At 46.5% G+C, this 18,463-nt stretch overlaps 2 protein-coding genes and 1 non-coding gene across 5 annotated transcripts; 1 reads left to right on the forward strand and 2 right to left on the reverse strand.

Annotated features, from left to right (window-relative positions):
• The first annotated feature begins 2,802 nt into the window (after positions 1–2,802).
• Positions 2,803–4,101, forward strand: LOC131212781 (2,3-dehydroadipyl-CoA hydratase). Its single transcript, XM_058206795.1, has 2 exons — positions 2,803–2,926; positions 2,999–4,101. Exons 1-2 carry the CDS (start codon positions 2,815–2,817, stop codon positions 3,862–3,864), a joined length of 978 nt encoding a protein of 325 aa, XP_058062778.1. The 5' UTR covers positions 2,803–2,814; the 3' UTR covers positions 3,865–4,101.
• A 17-nt stretch (positions 4,102–4,118) lies between these two features.
• On the reverse strand, positions 4,119–4,192 carry Trnad-guc (transfer RNA aspartic acid (anticodon GUC)). Its single transcript has one exon. It is a non-coding gene; the product is annotated as a tRNA-Asp (tRNA).
• Positions 4,193–4,334: 142 nt separating this feature from the next.
• LOC131212779 (acyl-CoA Delta-9 desaturase-like) lies at positions 4,335–17,361 on the reverse strand. Of its 3 annotated transcripts, none has more exons than XM_058206794.1 (5): positions 17,141–17,361; positions 8,617–8,943; positions 8,174–8,510; positions 7,906–8,091; positions 4,335–7,773 (listed from the first exon to the last, which is right to left on the reverse strand). In XM_058206794.1, the coding sequence occupies exons 2-5, from the start codon at positions 8,840–8,842 to the stop codon at positions 7,455–7,457; spliced, it is 1,068 nt and encodes a 355-aa protein (XP_058062777.1). In that variant the 5' UTR covers positions 8,843–8,943; positions 17,141–17,361; the 3' UTR covers positions 4,335–7,454. The 3 variants fall into 3 exon arrangements, with proteins under 3 accessions (XP_058062777.1, XP_058062776.1, XP_058062775.1); XM_058206793.1 differs by lacking the exon at positions 17,141–17,361 and adding an exon at positions 16,189–16,377; XM_058206792.1 differs by lacking the exon at positions 17,141–17,361 and adding an exon at positions 12,035–12,217.
• Positions 17,362–18,463: the final 1,102 nt, after the last annotated feature.

Genomic DNA, 18,463 nt, shown 5'->3' on the forward strand with positions numbered 1-18,463 from the left:
GTCCCTGTGTGCCGCCATTTCATCCATCATTTGCATTGTGAAACATATCATTGAAAGCATCACCGCAGCAGGCAGCGGCAGCTGGAGCAACCGAGACCGGGTTCGGTTCGGGTTGAAACCGTGCCGACGGAGTAGAACCTCCCGCTGTGGGTGTACATTCGCTAGGAACAACCAATAGGATAGGATCGAGAAAAACACAAATTTATTCTGCGATGGCAAAAGCCGTCCGTAACGAGGCGCCGTCTGGAACGAACTTCACGCAAAGTGCTTTCGCCTAGGCCCGTGGGAAGCGTAGCGAATGTCAAGGACTATACACAACTCAACCGGCCGTGGGTTGTGGCTGGTTGCAGCAACGTGTGCGACTAAGAGTTACTAAAAGTTAGCTAAACAAAACCGCAAAAACCCTGAATCGGTCTGAGTGGCCGATAAGTCTTTCCGATTAGTAAATATGAATACCAATGCCAATGACAAAACGAACCGATGCACCGCCAGGCAGCCAGGCTACTAGAGTACCATGCAGAATAGATCTATTGGGAGGGTCCTCTTTGAAGACATCAACAAACCACGGCCGTAACGTACACAGAGAAAAACGTCCACAAAGTGCGTGCGCTTTTACCAATGTGCAATATTGGAACTTTTTTACCAGTTCAAGTTTCGTTTTCGAGTCTCCCGTGGGCCGTATTCCGTGGTGTCTTCTATATCCTCCATGTCTAGTCACGCCCAGCAAGGACCGTAGTAGGCTTTTATCGTTGATGTAAATAGGAACGTAATTTCCTGATATTATTTCGTACATTTCGCGTCCGCGCTAGACTATAAGAAGCTTCAGACACGAGAATCCAGGTTACCTAAACTTACACTTTTTACCCTTACGTCTAGTCAAGCCCTTGAACGTTGTCGTGTGTGCGTGTGTGTGTGTTTGTGTGTAGTTTAATTTCTAACGCACGAAAGGTGCGAGATCCCTTTCCGTAGGAATCCGTTACATGTTCTGTTTGCATTCGAAGTAAACTCACGTTTGTGTTAAGAACATAAAGTTACATAAAACGGGCAATGCTTGTCAAGTTTGTTGATTTTACCACGCCAATGGCTCGCTTGTTTTGTTCGTGCAATCGTTTTATACGTACCATTCCTGCCTCATCCATTCGCACTGTCCGCATCAAAGCCGGTGGCCGTTCCGATGTTCATTTTGGGGCGAAAGCTGTGTCAGCCCCGTGTGGCTTCTGTGCTTGCAGCTCTGCTTCGATCACAGTAGCTAGGCGTCGAAGCAGTATTTCTATGGTGGAATTAGACTGTCCAAAGTACGTCAAAAAAGGGCGGTGCATTAGATTTGGTTTATGTTCGGGCGCAACATCGCGGCACCGCCGGACAATAAGAGGAACGTGGCCCGATTTTAACCATTAAAAAAGCTAGCGTAAGACAATGCACACATTCAACCAAAAGTCGCACTTTAGGCAGCAGTTAGAAGAAAATTAGAAGAAAGTGAACAACAAGCAAACGCCAAGCCAAGTTCACTGTCTTTAAACCAAAACAGAAATCGAGCGCAGGAACGCACCACCATACAGGAGAGTTAACGCCAAAAGCCAAATGCAAAATTCCATCCATAGTATTGTTTGCATCGCGTGTATGCATCGCTAGTTTATTGTTTTAGCTTTTGATAACAGATATTCCATGAATGCGGCCGCATAGAAAAGTACACAGTGCAACAATATTTTACACTACCGTTCGTCCGCCACACGTTCGTCAAGTGGTGGTGGCCATTTGGAGAAGGGATTGGTTTGGAACGGAACGATGACCCAGCGACTACTAGTTCGATGTGAGGATAATTTTGTAAATAGTTTAGTACCGGCTGCTGCGAGTTTATCCTAGAACTCTCCCAGACAGTGGGACTACAGACGGGAAGGGCACTCCGGTATTGCTCCGTTCTTTGGTTGGGCTTATCGCGCGTACCGAGAAGTACTTTGTGCAATCAGACTTTCGCCATTTTGGGTGCCATTTTATAGAACAAACGTATGTTTGAACAGCGCGCGCGACTTTTCCGCAACAATGTGGGAAACGGTAGAAACCATGCTATAGGAAAATTGTCTAGAAGACGCGTCACATTGTTTCGTTGTTTTTATATACAAGCAAAAAAAGGCCACGAAAACCAGGAACGTTCGCTTAAGTGTATGGAATTTTGTGATGAAATTGAATGGCAACTGCTTTCGATTCGCATCAACTTCTGGTGTACGCGACTGGAGATGCTGCAGATACAGGGGCCGGCGAAATTAGCTAACAAATCCTGGTGCGTATTACTCGTGAATTTCGTGCGGGCGCTTAGAGAGGATGTAGGAAAATTGCATTGCACATTTTATGCCCAATGCCTACCTATAAGTGAAGCAAACAAACACATTTGCAGGTGGACACGGAGGATGTGTGGTGCTAACAGTGGACGGACTGGCGTCTGCAAAAGCCCACATGGTTTGTTCTACTGAACAAACGTTGTCTCAACCGGCAAAAGTGGCGCGTGGTGGAATGAAATACCGTAACAATTACCAGCATCGTAATGCGATAATAAAGACATACCGTTCAATGTTCGTGTACGAGTTTGATTGTTTTCTTCGACTGCAAACTATGATTATGTAACTGTGTATGAAGGTTAAATGTCTGACGAATCTTAGAACCAATATGAAATTTGCTAATGGTAGGAATTTTGCACAACGTTCAATTCAATGCGATCAACGAACGGGCTCGGTTCACGCACAACGATTGTTTTGATTTTGAACCATCAGAAACGTCACACTTTTGACAGCCGGTTATACGAAAGCAACTTCCTTCCTTATGATAAAAAAACGGATAGGAAATATGCAAGTAATAAGAGATTACGGTCGATTCTGTTTCCGACGTGCCATTATATCTACCGTTAACAGAGAATGTTCTACGACAAGCGAAGGTAATCGCCTGGTACAGTACTTTAACTTCCGCTTCTAACATAACAGTCCATCTTCCATGTTCACTTTCTCAGGTGAAACCAAAATGCTGGACGAAGACTCGATTGTAGTGGAGAAAGAACACAATATCACTCTGATTGGCATCAATCGACCGAAAGTGAGGAATGCTGTCGATGTTGCCACAGGTGTTAAACTCGCTGCAGCGATAGCTGCTTTCGAGACCGATCCAACGGCGGACGTTGGCGTCCTTCACGGTATCGGCGGCACATTCTGTTCCGGTTACGATCTGACTGAGCTGGCAAGGTCTGACGATGGAGACACAGTCCGCTCGATCATTTCCAATCCGGAAGGAGTCATGGGACCGACGAGGCGCATGATGAAAAAACCCATGGTCTGTGCCATCAGTGGTTACTGCGTGGCGGGCGGAATGGAACTTGCGCTGATGTGCGATTTACGTGTGATGGAAGAGAACGCTATCCTGGGGTTCTTTAATCGACGTTTCGGTGTGCCACTGATTGACGGCGGAACGGTGAGGCTTCCGGCTCTGATAGGTCTATCTCGAGCACTCGATCTTATGCTCACCGGTAGGACGGTGTCCGCTAAGGAGGCCCACGAAATTGGACTTGCCAATCGCGTGGTTGCCGTCGGTGCTGGACTAGGACAGGCGTACAATCTGGCCATGAGCATTGCCAAGTATCCTCAACTTTGTCTTCGACACGATCGGAATTCGGCATACTATGCATCGTTCTCCGCTCAATCCTTCGAGGACGCTATGCAACGAGAGTTGTTTACTGTGAGCGACGAATTGCTGAAGGAAGGGAAAACAGGGGCAACCAAATTCCGGTCCGGGGTGGGTCGAGGTGGTAGTTTCAGTGGCATCAAGGAGCGAGAGATTGCGGATTGGGAACGTAAGGAAATGGATTTCGAGTCGAAGTTATAGAACAATGCTTTGGGTGATAAGTTGTATTTTTTACTTGGAATAGAGCATTTTTTAAACCTGTTATCATATAATGTTCCAGTTTCCATTCTTTAAGTAACATCTGTATTATTAAATAATTTCTTTCCTCGAAATAGATAACAAAAAAGAAGATAATTTTATTTCTAAAAGCTGTGAACGGTTTGAAACTTTGCTAAATATGAAAGCTAGCGACAGGACTTTTAATAAGCATGACATCGAAACAGCATAAAATTTGTTTCTACCCGACGGGGAATCGAACCCCGGTCTCCCGCGTGACAGGCGGGGATACTTACCACTATACTATCGAGGACATTTTTATTTTCGCCTTGTCGCCGTTTTTGGTTAGATAATGAAGTTTTAGAGGAAAGAATAAACCTGTTTGTAAATTATGACACCAAAAAAGAATAGACATTAAATCAAACGAGTACAAATTTTCTAACAATTATTTTACTAAAATTATTTATCGCTTATTATTGGGGTTCGATTATGTCTTCATTACAAACATTTCATTCCGTTTGCTCTGTGGTCTGATAGCTGATGACAAGCGTACCAAATGTTTTAACACATCCTGGGAACGGCTTTGAGTTACATTCAGTTAGTTGATGCAAAATGCATCCCCTCGATAGTGGCAAGTTTAACCAGTGCTCCCAGAACCCTATCCTCCCGTGTACGAGGACTATTAACTTGAACTTTTACGCACAGGTAGGTTTTCCACCACCATTCCATACATGTTTGTTTGTCTTGATGTTTCGTAGTTGGTTTTGTTTAGGTTCTGCGTTGTTCCTTAATACGCTTTTACTATTTTGTGCTAGTAGCGTGCATATCTAAACAGAGTTAGGAATATTTATTCTGCCGTACGTTCAAAAGTTTTGTTATCGTTTCAACATTCGACGCAGCCTCGGCTTGTAACATTCCGTTATAGTGCTGTCCTTCAGAATTTCTCGAACCGTTACATTTTTGGGATGGAGATTGTTTTGTAACATAAAGTGACGTTAAAGTGGATTGCGTAGGACCATACAATCGTGGCGTAAGATGGAGGAAGGTACCGGGATAATTAAAAAAGTACCTTGGCTTTCTTCGGTAACAATTGGATCGGATCGCAGAGGGACGACTCCACGAAGTCGAATTAGGCCCCATTTGCATAGCTTTGTAATGATCTTGGTTCTATATTTACGAAGTATTTAGCATGAGATAAAAACATTCATCAGCTTTACCGCGTTCTTGCACTTTATCCCCCTTTAGTGTTTCGTTTTTGATCCACTAGAGTAAGGTTCTGTAAGTAAGTGGTTTGTGCGGTTGGTTTTAATAAAATCGTTAGTATTTACGCCGCACCGTTCTCTGCACCGGCGGCTCACCATCGCTCGTTTGACTATTCTCCAATGGACGCCTATGTTCTGGACCAGTACCGTTGAGGGTGGTATTTTCCAGCTACGGTGTTTCTACGTGTTTTTAATTCTGCTATCCTTGCGTCTTAGTGCAAGGGTACGAAATATAGAAGGTTAGAGTACTTTTCCTTTATAAATTGTCCACATTGTTTTCTGGAAAATTGTTGATGTTTATTTTTCACCTATTCACCTAGGAATGCATTTCTTTAAGCGAGCAGTAAGAGAAAGGGGAAACAATACTAGATTTTGGCAGACCGCAGATTGGCGGTTACCGTTTCTTTCCATATTATGATTCTTTGAAGTTTTGAAACACTGGAACGTATTTTTCCTAATCTTCACGTTCTCGAAAGAGTACCCGCGTATTCTTATGACGAATGCTCTAGCAGTTCCCGATCTTATCCGATTTGCACCGCACCTGGTCATCAATTCTATCAGTCCTATGTGTTATTCAGTCTCCTCATGCTCAAAGAAGCGCGCTTTGCCAACATCACCAATCCAATTCAATCACTACCAGGACCATTTCAAACGATCTTTTTTCCGCCATTCAACTTCCGTTGCTTTGAGATTTGCCTTATCAGAAGATATCTCTGGAATAAATTGGAAACATTGAGATGTAGCTTGCAAATTGTTTGCATTTCTGCTACACTTTTTGCAGCAGCTCCATTCTATAAACGATACCGAATTTCGGATAAAGAGCCATATTGTTGGCGCACAGAAGACAGAATACCAAAAAACCGCAAACGTTTATCTTTTACACTTCCCGTGTCTGTATATAGCGCGGCGGCATACAATTTCGATGGGCTATTGGTTTGTATTACTATCTTTAGTGCCGTCTAGTCGGAGCTGACCAGTGCGGTTCCAGTGTATTACACTCCTAAGTTCCATTGTTCCGTCTCTCCAATCCCTGTGTTGCTGCTATCCATGTACCATGTTATTAGTTTGATATTTTGACAAAAGTTGCATGTTCCGCTAGAGATGCATTAAACAAAAAACCTCCCGAAACCGGGAACAGTGCGCCTCTTGGCAATAAAATGACAAAACATTATTCAAACTTCAAACTGAATTGCAACCACGGAGACCCTCCGTCGTAATGAATCGCTCGCGACTCTTTGTCTCACCAATGACTACTGGAAATTATTATCTGCCGGCAACTGTTAGAAAGTGCGCTAAGTAACGAAGAACAACCGGAAAACAATAAATTACTAACTTATCTAACAACGGAGCAACACTTCGGTGCGTACACGCTGGTCTCCTTGCTTGTCCCCACACACCTTCTAAGGTCTACACAAACCCTGACCATACGGAAAAATTCGTATTTGTCCCCGGTTGAATGCGGCACAATGGTGGTTGGCCACCGGAAATCAGTCAAAGCGGGACTGAAAATTGAGTAAAAAAAATACATATTTGCATGCACACATCTTATTCAATTTTGTGAGGAGCTCTGCCCTTCTTTTGTAACAAACTACAGCCTGTCCTAAACCGCACATCGATGTTTTTGGCACCGAACCTTACGTTTACGTAGAACGGCCCGCGAATTATCATCCGTCGGAGTGGGTTTCTTTTTATATCACTTACTGGGACGCCTGATCTAACCTATATATATCCTGTTTCAAAAACCTCTCTTTTCATTGTACTCCCATCAATCTATCGCTTTCATCACTTTGCATTGCCCTCTCTCTCTCCTTCTCCGAAGACACCGGATCACGACCCTGTGTCGTATTCCGGTGGAATGCGTCCTCAGCAAAATTTCGAATTCCTTAAACAAAAATCTACATTAATAATGCTTCTCGTGCTCATGAGTAAACTACTTTTGTTCATTAGGTGGCGGATGTTATCAGTATGACTTGTCTTGGCTCATCCACTATAACTCGTAGTCTGTTCTTTGAAGTCACCACACTCTCCATATATTCTTCCTGCGAATATGCCTCTATTTTCCCTTTTTTCTTACCCATTCGATCATCTTACATTCAGAGGAGTTTACTCTTTTGTATCATTCGAATTCTTTCCTATCACACGAAGCATCAGCCCTTTCTTCATCAACGGATGCCGGTGCGACATTTTGTAATCTCTGCTTAGAACTTCCATTTGGGTGTGGTTACGGAACAAAGGAAGGTTAATCCAGCAAATTGGTGAATGATGTATGTTTTTGCGATGGTGGCAACACTCTTATCCACTTCCTCGCCCGACTTAGTCCTCTTTTTGGTTGATGATGGTGGCGTGCTTGATCTCGTACTGATCCTGATCCTTATCACCCCAGCCCCATGTCGGATGGCTACCGTCGCCGGTGCGCTTGACACGCTTCTCCACGATCTCGTTCGAAACCGTCTTCAGGTCGTACGCCCAGCCGATTTTGGAGAAGAAATCAATGAATGCCGTAGTCATGTTCATCCGATAGTTGCCCAGCTCGGCCGTTTTGTAATCCCACGGGAACACATGATGATAGTTGTGCCATCCTTCGCCGAATGCGAACGACGCCACCGTACGGTTCTCCGATGGCGAAATGCTCCTAAGGAAAAACGATAAACGACACAGAACAAAGCAAAACATTAGCTGCTGTCGCAACGAAGATCCGCATCGCCACTGCAACACCCAGATTTCCGTCCCATCCCGTGGTTCAATTACTGGTTGGTGAACTTACTTGTCGTACGGCTTATCGCCCCACTTGTGGGCAGCGCTGTTCACCAGCCAGGTCACGTTCAAAATGAATGTCCAGCGGAACAGGGTCGCAACAAACCAGGCATTGGTCCAAGTTTCGTTCCAGAAGTACACCGGAGCGATTGTCGGCAACACGAAGCAGGCCAGCGGCATCAGAATCATGTAATGTCTGCGTCAAAGGCGAAGGTAAGCGTTAATCGAAACAAGCACGTGATCGCACAACCTCTACCGCGTGAAAGTGTTCAACTTACTTGCGCTGGAAACGCAGGACGGGATCGCTCTCCAGGTCACTGATGTCAAGCTGCTTACCCTTGGCAATTACTTCCGGATGTTTGCGACACAACAGCCAGCCGATGTGCGAAAAGAAGAAGCCACGAGTCGCGTTGTGCGGGTCGGCATCGGTTTCCGAGTACTTGTGGTGCACCCGGTGGTCACGGGCCCAGTGTAGCGCACAGTCCTGGAAAGCGATCGTGTTGAACACGGCCAGTATGATGCGAAGCGGCAGCTTAGCTTTGTACGATCGGTGGGCCCACAATCGATGGGCACCGGCCGTGATGCCCAGGCCGGACATTACGTACAGAATAAATGCTGTAGGAAAACAAAACAATAGGAAAGGACAACGGGTGTTAACAGCGCGGCAGGCGACATACTAAGAACACTCCTTTGAGTAAGGGATCCGAAATATTATGCTTACCAAATGCGATCGTGTACAGGCGAGCGGATGTCAACATCAGCCACGCGCCGTAAACGGCGGCCAAATGTAGGTACCCGAAAGCAATCACGTTCCTCCAGACCAGCTTGATCTTGCGCTTCTCGGCTCGCTTCAACGGTGTCACGTCCTTGGCCAGTCCACCGTCAATAGTTTCGGCGTCCACCTCGTTCAACACGCCCGTCGCTTCGACCGTTGCGTTTGGTGCCATTTTAAATGGTGTTTGTGTGTGTCAGATCCCTTGGTGCACTTTTCTGCACTGACGTTGTTGTGTGAATACTATTTTCACCACACTCGACTGTGTTAAGTGCACTACAATAGAGAAGAAAAAACGTTAGACCTTTTCTTTAAATCTGAAGTGCTTCATTTGTTTCAAGATAGCCTTTATGTGCTTCGTGGAGAGCCAAGCGCTAATGTTAATCATTCTGATATTGGTTTGAAACAACGCAATTCAGCGTTCTAGAAATGACAGTCTAACTGTGCCTGCGAAAGGTCACGGACAACAAGAATGAAGCGAAGAGCTTTCCACTTTGGGGCCCTACATGGCGGCCCACAGTGTGGTGGTTAATCGATAAACAGTGCCCTGCATAACGCAGACAGCCCGAGCGAGCCCCCTTTCGCTGATAGGTGCGAAAAGAAGCTTAATACCATCGGCGCGTGACTGTGCTAGAAATTGCGTTTCGTTTTTCACGTTGAAGCATTCTGCTCAAGGTCCCAGAGCAAAAAGGATCGGAGCATCGTTTTCATGATGCGCCAAATTGTTCGAAGGACACTGATACACAAACACGGTAACGTTTCGTGTCACTTTGAGTATCCTTTTCGATATGCAGCATAACGCGAACGTGGTCCCTCGGGATGCACGACAACGACCGAATCAGTAGTGTTGCCCTGTTATCCAGGAGCAACAGATGGTTCCAGTGCGGCACACGGGTGCGTTGGGCAGTTGGTGTGTGCATACTGTACACGTTTAGGAATTCCCAGGGAAGTAAATCGACCGATAAAGAAAATGAAACACTCGCTCACGGCATATGCGTGTGCTGGAAGGGAAACAGTAATCGATTGCAATTTTTCGCACGCACAGAAGAAAAACATACACCACTTTGCGCCACCAATCAGTTGATAATGATCCAATCACAGCGTGATTACTGATGGGTGATTGGATGTCCGTTTATTTGATTAAAAGTGCAAACTAATTTTCCATCCCACTTGGGTCTGCCACATTTGAGCTGTTGCACTAAGAAAATGAAGATTTTACAATCATATACCAGATGTAATATGCGCCCCACCCGAATTACTGCACAATGGCTCTTTGCACTAGAATTTACCAGACTGAGAATAGGTTTAGGTTTAGTTGGGCTTCAGCAGACAAAGATGGTGGCACAGCAGAAGCGACGAAGGAAATTGTGAAACTGAACAAGCAACAATTGTAGACAGCCGCCTGAAGTATTTGTTTCCACCCCGCACATCCAGCAGAGAACCGGACGGATCCTGTTTTCTCTCGTCATGATAGGTGATCCCGGTATGCTGAGAGAACTGGCCCACGAATGAGAAAAATAAACCAAAGGAGACAAGAGGTTCTCAAAGTCGAGACGAGGACGTCTGGAAGCCTCATACCTTGAGCATGCTTGAGCTTGGCTACTCCCAGAAACAGGACGCGATTGAAGCAGATTCACAAAAAATTAAAGAATCCAACAACTACCGGAAAAATGTACAGTGCGTCCCCATTGCCTTTTTCTGAGCCCGCTTTCCTTAGGAGCAACCAAATGGAACCAGTTATGGTTTTCTCTGGGAGAGACCCTTTCGGTTTTGGATTCCGATTGGCGTTCCCTGCATTCTCTCTCGCACCCACAGTCTGGATCGATACGAAGAGGAAACACAAATAGAGAGAGAGAGAGAGAGAGAGAGAGAGAGAGAGAGAAAGAGAGAGAGAGACCATGCCATCGTCAGCGGATAGTACTACCAAAAGAGTACGGCAAGGCTCCGCCATCGAATCGTCCTGCGGAACCATTACGGAATATCCCACACCCTGTTGTCTGGGTGAAGGCGAGCGACGTTTCCATGACGTGGGAAAATATCGATCGGACGGCATAGAATAATAAAGGTTAGGTGGTGGCAAAACCGGGAATCAAGGGAACAGCTGATTCCGCTGGAACTCTAACGCTGTACTAGCGAAGCTGTCCTTCCCCATGCCTGGGTTTTCGCTAATGAGCAAAACATATTGAAAGTCTTTCGATGGCAGCCAGGAACTGGTAATTAGCAGCTACGAGATTAACGTGATTTTTTTTGGCGTACGTTTGGACAAAATCACGCGGCTCCCTTTTAGTACCAACATCAACACCACCAACGTTCATCAAGGTCTGAAATGACGCATTTTATACCCGCGGTAACAATTTGACGTGATTACGCGGCTGTGGAAAAAGCGACGTAAGTCCTTTTTAATTGATACGCAAAAAAGAGGAAACTGCGTAAATCTGTCGCTACAGCACCAGCATATGATCGCCCTCGCCATAAAGTGCTGTGGCCAGTGTCGTATTAAAAAGGCAAAGTGCCCATTCGGTGTTCTTGGCAGTGTCCATACTTCTCATTCACTAACCAAAACGTATCTTACCGATCCACACTCTAATTAAAATTCCGTGCTGGTCACCGTTGCAACCCGCTCTGTCTCACCAACCCGTTAATGGGTGGACACGCAAAATAGTTACATTGTGCAAGCAACTGGATGGAGAGGAGTTGGGAATAAGCAGCTTTTGCCTGGATGACGCAAATACGTTGCTTTTCCTTGTGCGATTAGAAGAATCAATTAACTCAAAAATATTTATCACTACCATACCATCATAGCTGATGCACATGAAAAGGAATACACTCTGGATGCTGAATTTAAAATAAACAATTTGAAAGCAACCCCAAAAGAAACCATTAATCAGAGGGTCTGGTCTGGTTGAAGGTGTACTTGCTTTTCTCAGTCCGAAAAAAACGTATTGCCATCTAATACGCAGAGTGATCGCCAAAAATATCGATCTCAGCTTAACTTACAGTCGTGTTGGAGGAGGACTAATGCAAAACGGTTGTACACTGTTACACACCTTTCTTACAGGTTACACACCGCCATACGACCCTCCACAAGAATCCCACTACCGTGCTCTATGTTTGTATTAGCTCTAGCACAGCTTCGTTAACATCATAATCCCTGCACACGTCTTCGGCGGTAACGGGTGGCGCACTGCTGCCAAAACTAAAGCAGATTAGAGTGCCCGAAGAGTGCCAAGTTGGGCACCAAACACTGGCCAAGTGATGGCTACAAAATATCGCGATCGAAAATAGCCTCCCCTTCACAACTTGAGAACTTTAACAAGTTATGCGCGTGCAGTTTCGATCCGTAGCTGAAATAGCCCCAAGCACCTACCTCCGATTCCGAGATCACTTTCACACTGCACAACATTGGCAATCAAACCGCGTCCGGTCTAGCTGGGAGTCGAGAGAGAACTGCGGTGTGATTCTACCGTTTGCTAGGGGCAGCGCAAAATCACGTTCCGTGCGCACGTACACCGTCTGGTTCACACCGCGCAGTGATAGGACGTATTAGTAGGAATGATTAAAAGGCCCGTCTACCGATAAGAAAAACACTGACCGAAGAAATTGCGAACCTTAAACATTCCCACAGGATCGTGTTTTGCTGACCTTTGCTGCCCGCCGCTGCCAAAGACACAGCGGTCATGCGGACAAATAGAGGCTACCATTTGGGCACGTTGCGAGGCATCACTAAGCCACGCCGGCCATTGGGAACTTCGCGGCACTGTAGCACACAGCGATCCGTGAAATTGATCAACACCGGTGCTAACCGGTGAACCTGACGTAAAGATAGTGCAGTGAAGATCGGCCACAATACCGCTCCTATTACTGTCCAATACTGTCTTATTTGGTTCAATCAAAACCGGCACCGGTGACCACAAACAATATTTGACCACAAAAAGTGCTTTTCATGTTTGCGCGTGCCAACTCGGAGCGCACCATTACCGATCGGAAGATCGGTCCCGACTCGGGATAGGTTGCTAACGAACATATAATCCGAACGCCCATCAGCTCATTGTCACGTGTTTCTCGCGCCACTCGAACGATGCGCCCGCGACTTTAGAGAGGACGTTGTGGGGCAGCAGCATCGTCTTGGGTCGCGGGCATTATCTCTCGCGAACGAGCCTCTCACATGCACAGTAAGCGGAGTGGTTCGCAGATGGTGTCTGCGACACAGCTGACAGCTTTTCGTTCGCTGTTACAGTTTCCAATCGCGTCAGAACGGTTCTCCATAAAAACCGCACTCGGTGACGCGATCATGTTGTTGATGGGACGTGCGGTGGCAAAACGTGAAAGGACGCCCGTTGAGGATGACTTCTGTTTAATAGAGAATCTAAAAAGGAATAAACAAGTTCACAAAGAGTGCTCAATTCTGTTTAGTACCTGGACTATTGTAGTCTTGTTACTGGGAAAGTATCGCAGCACTGTGAGCTCCTTGAACGCACAAACAAGCCTTGTTTTGAATTGCAAAAACGGGTTGTCCTAAAATGTACGATTCATTTAAGCGATACACAACGGCGACTTGAGAGATCCGGGGACATGTCTTATCTCTCGTGCGATGCGACGAAAGACAAACAACCGCAGAAAAACTAGCAAAGACGCACATAAAAAGGTTGCTATGCTCATGTCGTGGAGTTTGTGTTGTTGCCGTTTGCATTTGGCAATTGAAGGAGAGGCTGCCGAGTTTTTCTGGTGAATTAAAACAGCAAACTGAGAGCGGTCATGGCACGAAAAAATGGACTGACATCATGCATGGGCCAATTCCGACATACCGGTTGGCCAATATAACGCACAACGATAGCAAAGTACAAGAAGATTAACACGAAAAACTAAGTACGTCAACGTAGTTGTCAGGGAGAAGCTAAACGGTTGATTTTCGTTAGCCATGAAAAATCACAGCCCCTGCACTGTGCTCTCGTTGGACCGATAGATTTTAAATTTCCCTACTGACGAGCGATATTTTATTAAACAGTCTCGATCGCCCGATTGTGCATGGATTGCATTTAACAAACCCTTCGAATCAAGACACTCGCAAGGCTACGGCGTTGCGCAGTGTTGCAATTGGAACCGGCACATTGCCCACCGAATGGTTAAAGCATATTGTAACATCAGCTCCATTTATAGTCTACACGCTGGAGTAACACGTTCTGTTTCGCTTTTTCTTTGCATTTATTATTGTAGACTTTTTGGCGTGTTGAGCCCTCATTCCCTTCAGCCTAGTCGTTAAGGTCCCCCATAGAAGCCAGGGCGGATTCAAAAAAATGTTCAAGGTTGGCTCCGAACAGAAGGTTTTTCGGTGAAATTCATTAATCTCCTTTCACGTCGATTTCCATCACCAACGCAGTGCCGTAGTGCTCGCGGAAAAGGAAAGCGACAAAAGCGGTGCTCCCAGTGGCCAGTGGACCACCAAATTGGCACGCATTTTCTCCCCAAAGAGACACGATCTCGCTGCTGGTCTGCGGCGAACTCGGATGAAGCGGTCCAAAAAAAGTGGCCACCAACACAACCAAAGACCTTACTAACTACATCGCTGGGCGATTTTGTTGGTGGTGACTGGTTAACACCTTAGCAACGTGGAAAGCATCATGTCCCTTGGTCCACTGGTGGCTCTTGCTCATTTCCTACTTATTACCCGGAACACACCACCACCACACCCATTGCCAAACAGTCTTCAGTTCAGAGCTACCGCTCCTCGCGGTCTCTTTCGCAGCTGATTTCGGTGGGCTGGTAGCAAAAATGTACAGGAAGCAAACGTGGCGCTCACAGCAACATGAAATAGATAGTTCCAACGCCAGCACACTTGCGTGTTCGGTTAGGTAAATCTGAGAAATGGTACTAACTTTGCCTTTACGAAAGCTTACCGGCAACTTTTAAACGGGCCCTGGGTACCAACCAACTGCAATGCAGCCGATCAGACGAAGCGCAACCTGTTGATTATGTAACGTACGTCTATGATGCATTCAAAGTCTTTTTGCGAACGGCCACATCGGCATGGGGTTGCAGGTATTTTTTTGCTAGACTACCAACGGTTCCCAACAAAGAAAAAATAGCTTCCAAATTCGATTCAGAGCTTCCGTTCGTCCGTTACATCAAATAACATACATAGTATTCCCCAGAATTCTGTCCCTACATTTTGCGACACACTCAACGTTGGAAGCGTCTCCTGCGAACCGTCATAGAAGATGATGAGGTTGGTGGTAAAATTCCATTTGAAAAACCGAAACGAACTACGCGGGAAGATCGTAAAAATAAAAGCCCAAGCCGCGCGATTCTTGCACGAACCGGTATTTGCAGCATCCGCCGTCCCCGTTCGGAAATGTAATAGTGATCTATTTTTGCCACGTGTGTACGGAACCATAGCACCCGAGCGCACATGGCCGAGACGTGATCCTGTTCGTGCACCCCTTCTTTCCCTGCGTCACGTAAACACATCAGTTAATGAGTTCGTTTTCAACTAATAATCAATGCTCGGACTTAAAATCTTGACTTTCAATTCGGACGCCATAATCTCGTCAGCTGTGTGCAGCGGATGTGAAGGCAATCGATGTATCGATACGAGAAAACTTGAACCCTCGCACCGTACAAAATACATCTCCCCGAAACATTTCTTATCTTCGTGTGGTTGGTCTATCGCACTGTTATTGGCCCTTGGTAACGGGAACCGGTGACAATTATAGCGCATTTTTCGGAGTGAGAGTGATAATTGCAACTGCACACCTCACGTCGTATCGGTGTGTTCGCCGTGAGGGACAAATATGTTTGAACTTGAGAGTTCGTGGTGTCTGTCGCGAACGGTATGGCCTTGTAGCGGATTCACGGTCGACTTTTCATCCACTGCGCGATGCAAAACGTGATGAAAACCGCTCAAGCTTTTTAATATTATTTAGCAGGTAGAATAATAACATCAGCCTCCTTTGGATAATTTTTCCATGCCAACTTGACCAACTTGTGGTTGTTCTGCTGGCACGGGGCCGCAATTTACGTAACTTTTCATTTTTCACACATTGTCCTATAGGACAGTGGAGCGTCCCACGTAGAGGTCCGTCCTGGCGGTGGATCCGATTGACTACGCCCAATAAGCGTGACCTACAACTAACCTCGGGAGGGTGAGAGAAAACCGTGGAAATATGAAAACTCATCCAAATCCAAACCACGCATTCGCATGCATCAAAAGCAATTTGGGTACAAGGAGCGTTTCCAAACATTTTGATTTGGAGAAATCGACTCTTCCCACAGATACGGGTCGCCAAGAGCAATCAAGAACCATTCGCAAAGCGGTTTCAAGGTTACGTTACGGAACGTCCAAGATGAGTTAAAACTCATCCACCATCATCATCGATATTGATCGCCTCTCGCAGTACGCAACTTTCGTTTGGGGCACGCTTAAAGGACTAAAAAAAACTGGTTCACAATCGTTCGGGGCGTTCTAAGGACGCTTTGATCACTCAGTCGCACGGTAAGCACACCAGCACTTTAATATGCACGCACCTTTTTATGTAGTTAACACACCACTCGGCCTCGATTCCGAAATTGAAGGGCCAGAATGTTGAAGCAACACGAACAGTGTCCAAGCTGTCTTCGGGGTTGAAGCCAAGCCGCTTGGGGTTGGTATAACTAGCAGCGCAGCTAGTTATCGCCTACTTTTCTCCGGACCGAGAATTTGACTTGCCTACTGTTTGACAAGTGCTCACTGAACTGGTCAGAATGGCCGACGGAAGGTTATATATAAAACGCGAACCACTCGATTCTAATGGAGTACACGTTCCACCCCGTCCGTCCCCGACGCATCCAACCTCCCTCACACCCATACATGTGTACCGCATAATCTCCCCGCGAACCCTATCCGCCCCGGCGGCGAGAAGCGAGAGGGTTCGGCGGTTTGGCATCTGTGCTGTGCATGCTCATTGCGAAAATCGACCCCAACAGCTGCTGCGGCCGCCAGGAAAGCCGCCCGTCGCTCGCGGCTTTGAGCCGCGTGCTCGATCGACACCCCCTGCGACATTGTCCTATCGGTGGGTCCGTGGGTGCGTGATGCGTTGTGGAGATTACGAAAGGCAAAATACTCTAAAAAAAACACAAACAGCCAAAGTGATCCTGTGGCCCCTAATTCTGGGGGCATCTTCGTCGGGCATGGGAAAGCGTGCCGCGTGCGAACACGTCAGCGAGCGAGATGGCTGCCGCCATGGCTGGAAAGAGACAGCAAATCGCAGCTTGACAGCACCACCGACACTTTTTCCGCGAACGTCACTCACTAACTTATCACACTTTCGTCCCGCGATTCCCCCTTTTTTCTAACCGATCCAAAACAGACTTCCAACAGTCCGCGTTCTTATCAACAACGGAGAGATTTGCGACGATTGATCAACGCTTTCACCAATCGTCAATTAATGCGCTTGCAGTCCCCGGTCGATTGTTCGCACTGGTTGCTCCCGCTGCTTACCTTTAACAACCACGTTCCGGGCAATCCTTCGTTGGAGGACGATGGTAATCCTGCCGGGCTGCCGGCCACGAACCGGTGCACGTTTGGAGCTTTGCAGAGCAGCCCACGGGCCACGCGATGGGCGTTGGATGATTTCGGTGAAGAAAAAGGGTTTCTCTAAAGCCTCTTTCCTAGCCCCAAGGAGCGAGCACACCGAGAACAACGCCAAAGGCCAACCGCGAAGCAAAACTGAAAGCGGCTGAAAGCGGCCACATTGGAGAACTACCCGGTGTGGCGAATATCGTACGATGCCGGCTAGACGCGGCGATACCACTAGTTGGCCCGTTCTCTCGTTTTTCGTTAGCCATCCGTTGCTTTGATCGCTTTGCACCATTGTCTCGCTGGCGCAAGAGTATTGGAATCGTAGCATCCAAATGAACTGACGAAATTGTCACTATTTTAAACGTTTCGACTATTTTGTTATTGCTTCGTTGCAGACATTTCATTTAAAGTTTAAGGGACCTCGGAAGTGTCATGCTCTTCGCATTCCATCGTGATTTGTTGGATTTACTATTGCATCATCCAAACCAAAGGTAAACATCCACAAATCTTGTGCCGGTTGAACTTTGTACGGCTGCAAGGAAGTCCAAAGTCTCAAGTCCGCCGCAAATGCAAGCCCTAAGCGCTCCACGTGAGTAATTCGAATTGTTAACGGCTGAGCCGATAAATCGGTGTAATCTTTTTTTCGGTACTGTCTCTCTTATGCTCTGCTATGACGCTATTTTCGTCTGATGAAACTGATCCATTGTAAACCGTTCCGTCCGTTGGTGAGTGTATTCGAACTCTGATTATTTCTCCACAGCACAAAAGGGCAACAAAACACTTGACCCTAGCCAGCTTTACCCCTCGACTAAGGCTAATCTCCCGCTAATTCACACATTGCAAGGAACCTGTTAAGTCCGCGCGCAGACATTGGCAGACCGAAGAAATTACGATAAGAATGTGTTTTCATTTACCTCTATCGCGCCGGCCGCCCGCCCTTAGCCGATTGGTCATGGCCAGGTGCACGTTATCGCTGGTAAAAGGTGTGCTGGCTGGCCGCGATAAGCCAGATTGGTATCATAAATTAGTGCTAGAAAACCGGATCACGCGCCACATGGATGGAGGAATTTAAAAATTGCATTCCAACTGATAGAATAAATTAGGAGTTTTCCAGAAATCGAATTAGGACCAAAGGACTTTTCCAAAGGATGAATCTGCGGCTGTTTGTGTCAGAACGCGTCAGAACTACGCCGCGCAGTAGAGTACACACTCGAACTATTTATAAACAACATAGTTTCTGTT

This window comes from Anopheles bellator, chromosome 2 (genome assembly GCF_943735745.2).
Source record: "Anopheles bellator chromosome 2, idAnoBellAS_SP24_06.2, whole genome shotgun sequence".
Taxonomy (NCBI): domain Eukaryota; kingdom Metazoa; phylum Arthropoda; class Insecta; order Diptera; family Culicidae; genus Anopheles; species Anopheles bellator.

Bases quoted from the DNA above. Each gene is read 5' to 3' on its own strand.
- LOC131212779 (XM_058206794.1), bottom strand. From the start codon at position 8,842: ATGGCACCAAACGCAACGGTCGAAGCGACGGGCGTGTTGAACGAGGTG. The intron at 8,511-8,616 runs GTAAGCATAATA...GTTTTCCTACAG, and splicing joins CCTGTACACGATCGCATTTG to CATTTATTCTGTACGTAATG. The intron at 7,774-7,905 runs GTAAGTTCACCA...GTTTTTCCTTAG, and splicing joins GGCGATAAGCCGTACGACAA to GAGCATTTCGCCATCGGAGA.
- LOC131212781 (XM_058206795.1), top strand. From the start codon at position 2,815: ATGATAAAAAAACGGATAGGAAATATGCAAGTAATAAGAGATTACGGT. The intron at 2,927-2,998 runs GTAATCGCCTGG...TCACTTTCTCAG, and splicing joins ATGTTCTACGACAAGCGAAG to GTGAAACCAAAATGCTGGAC.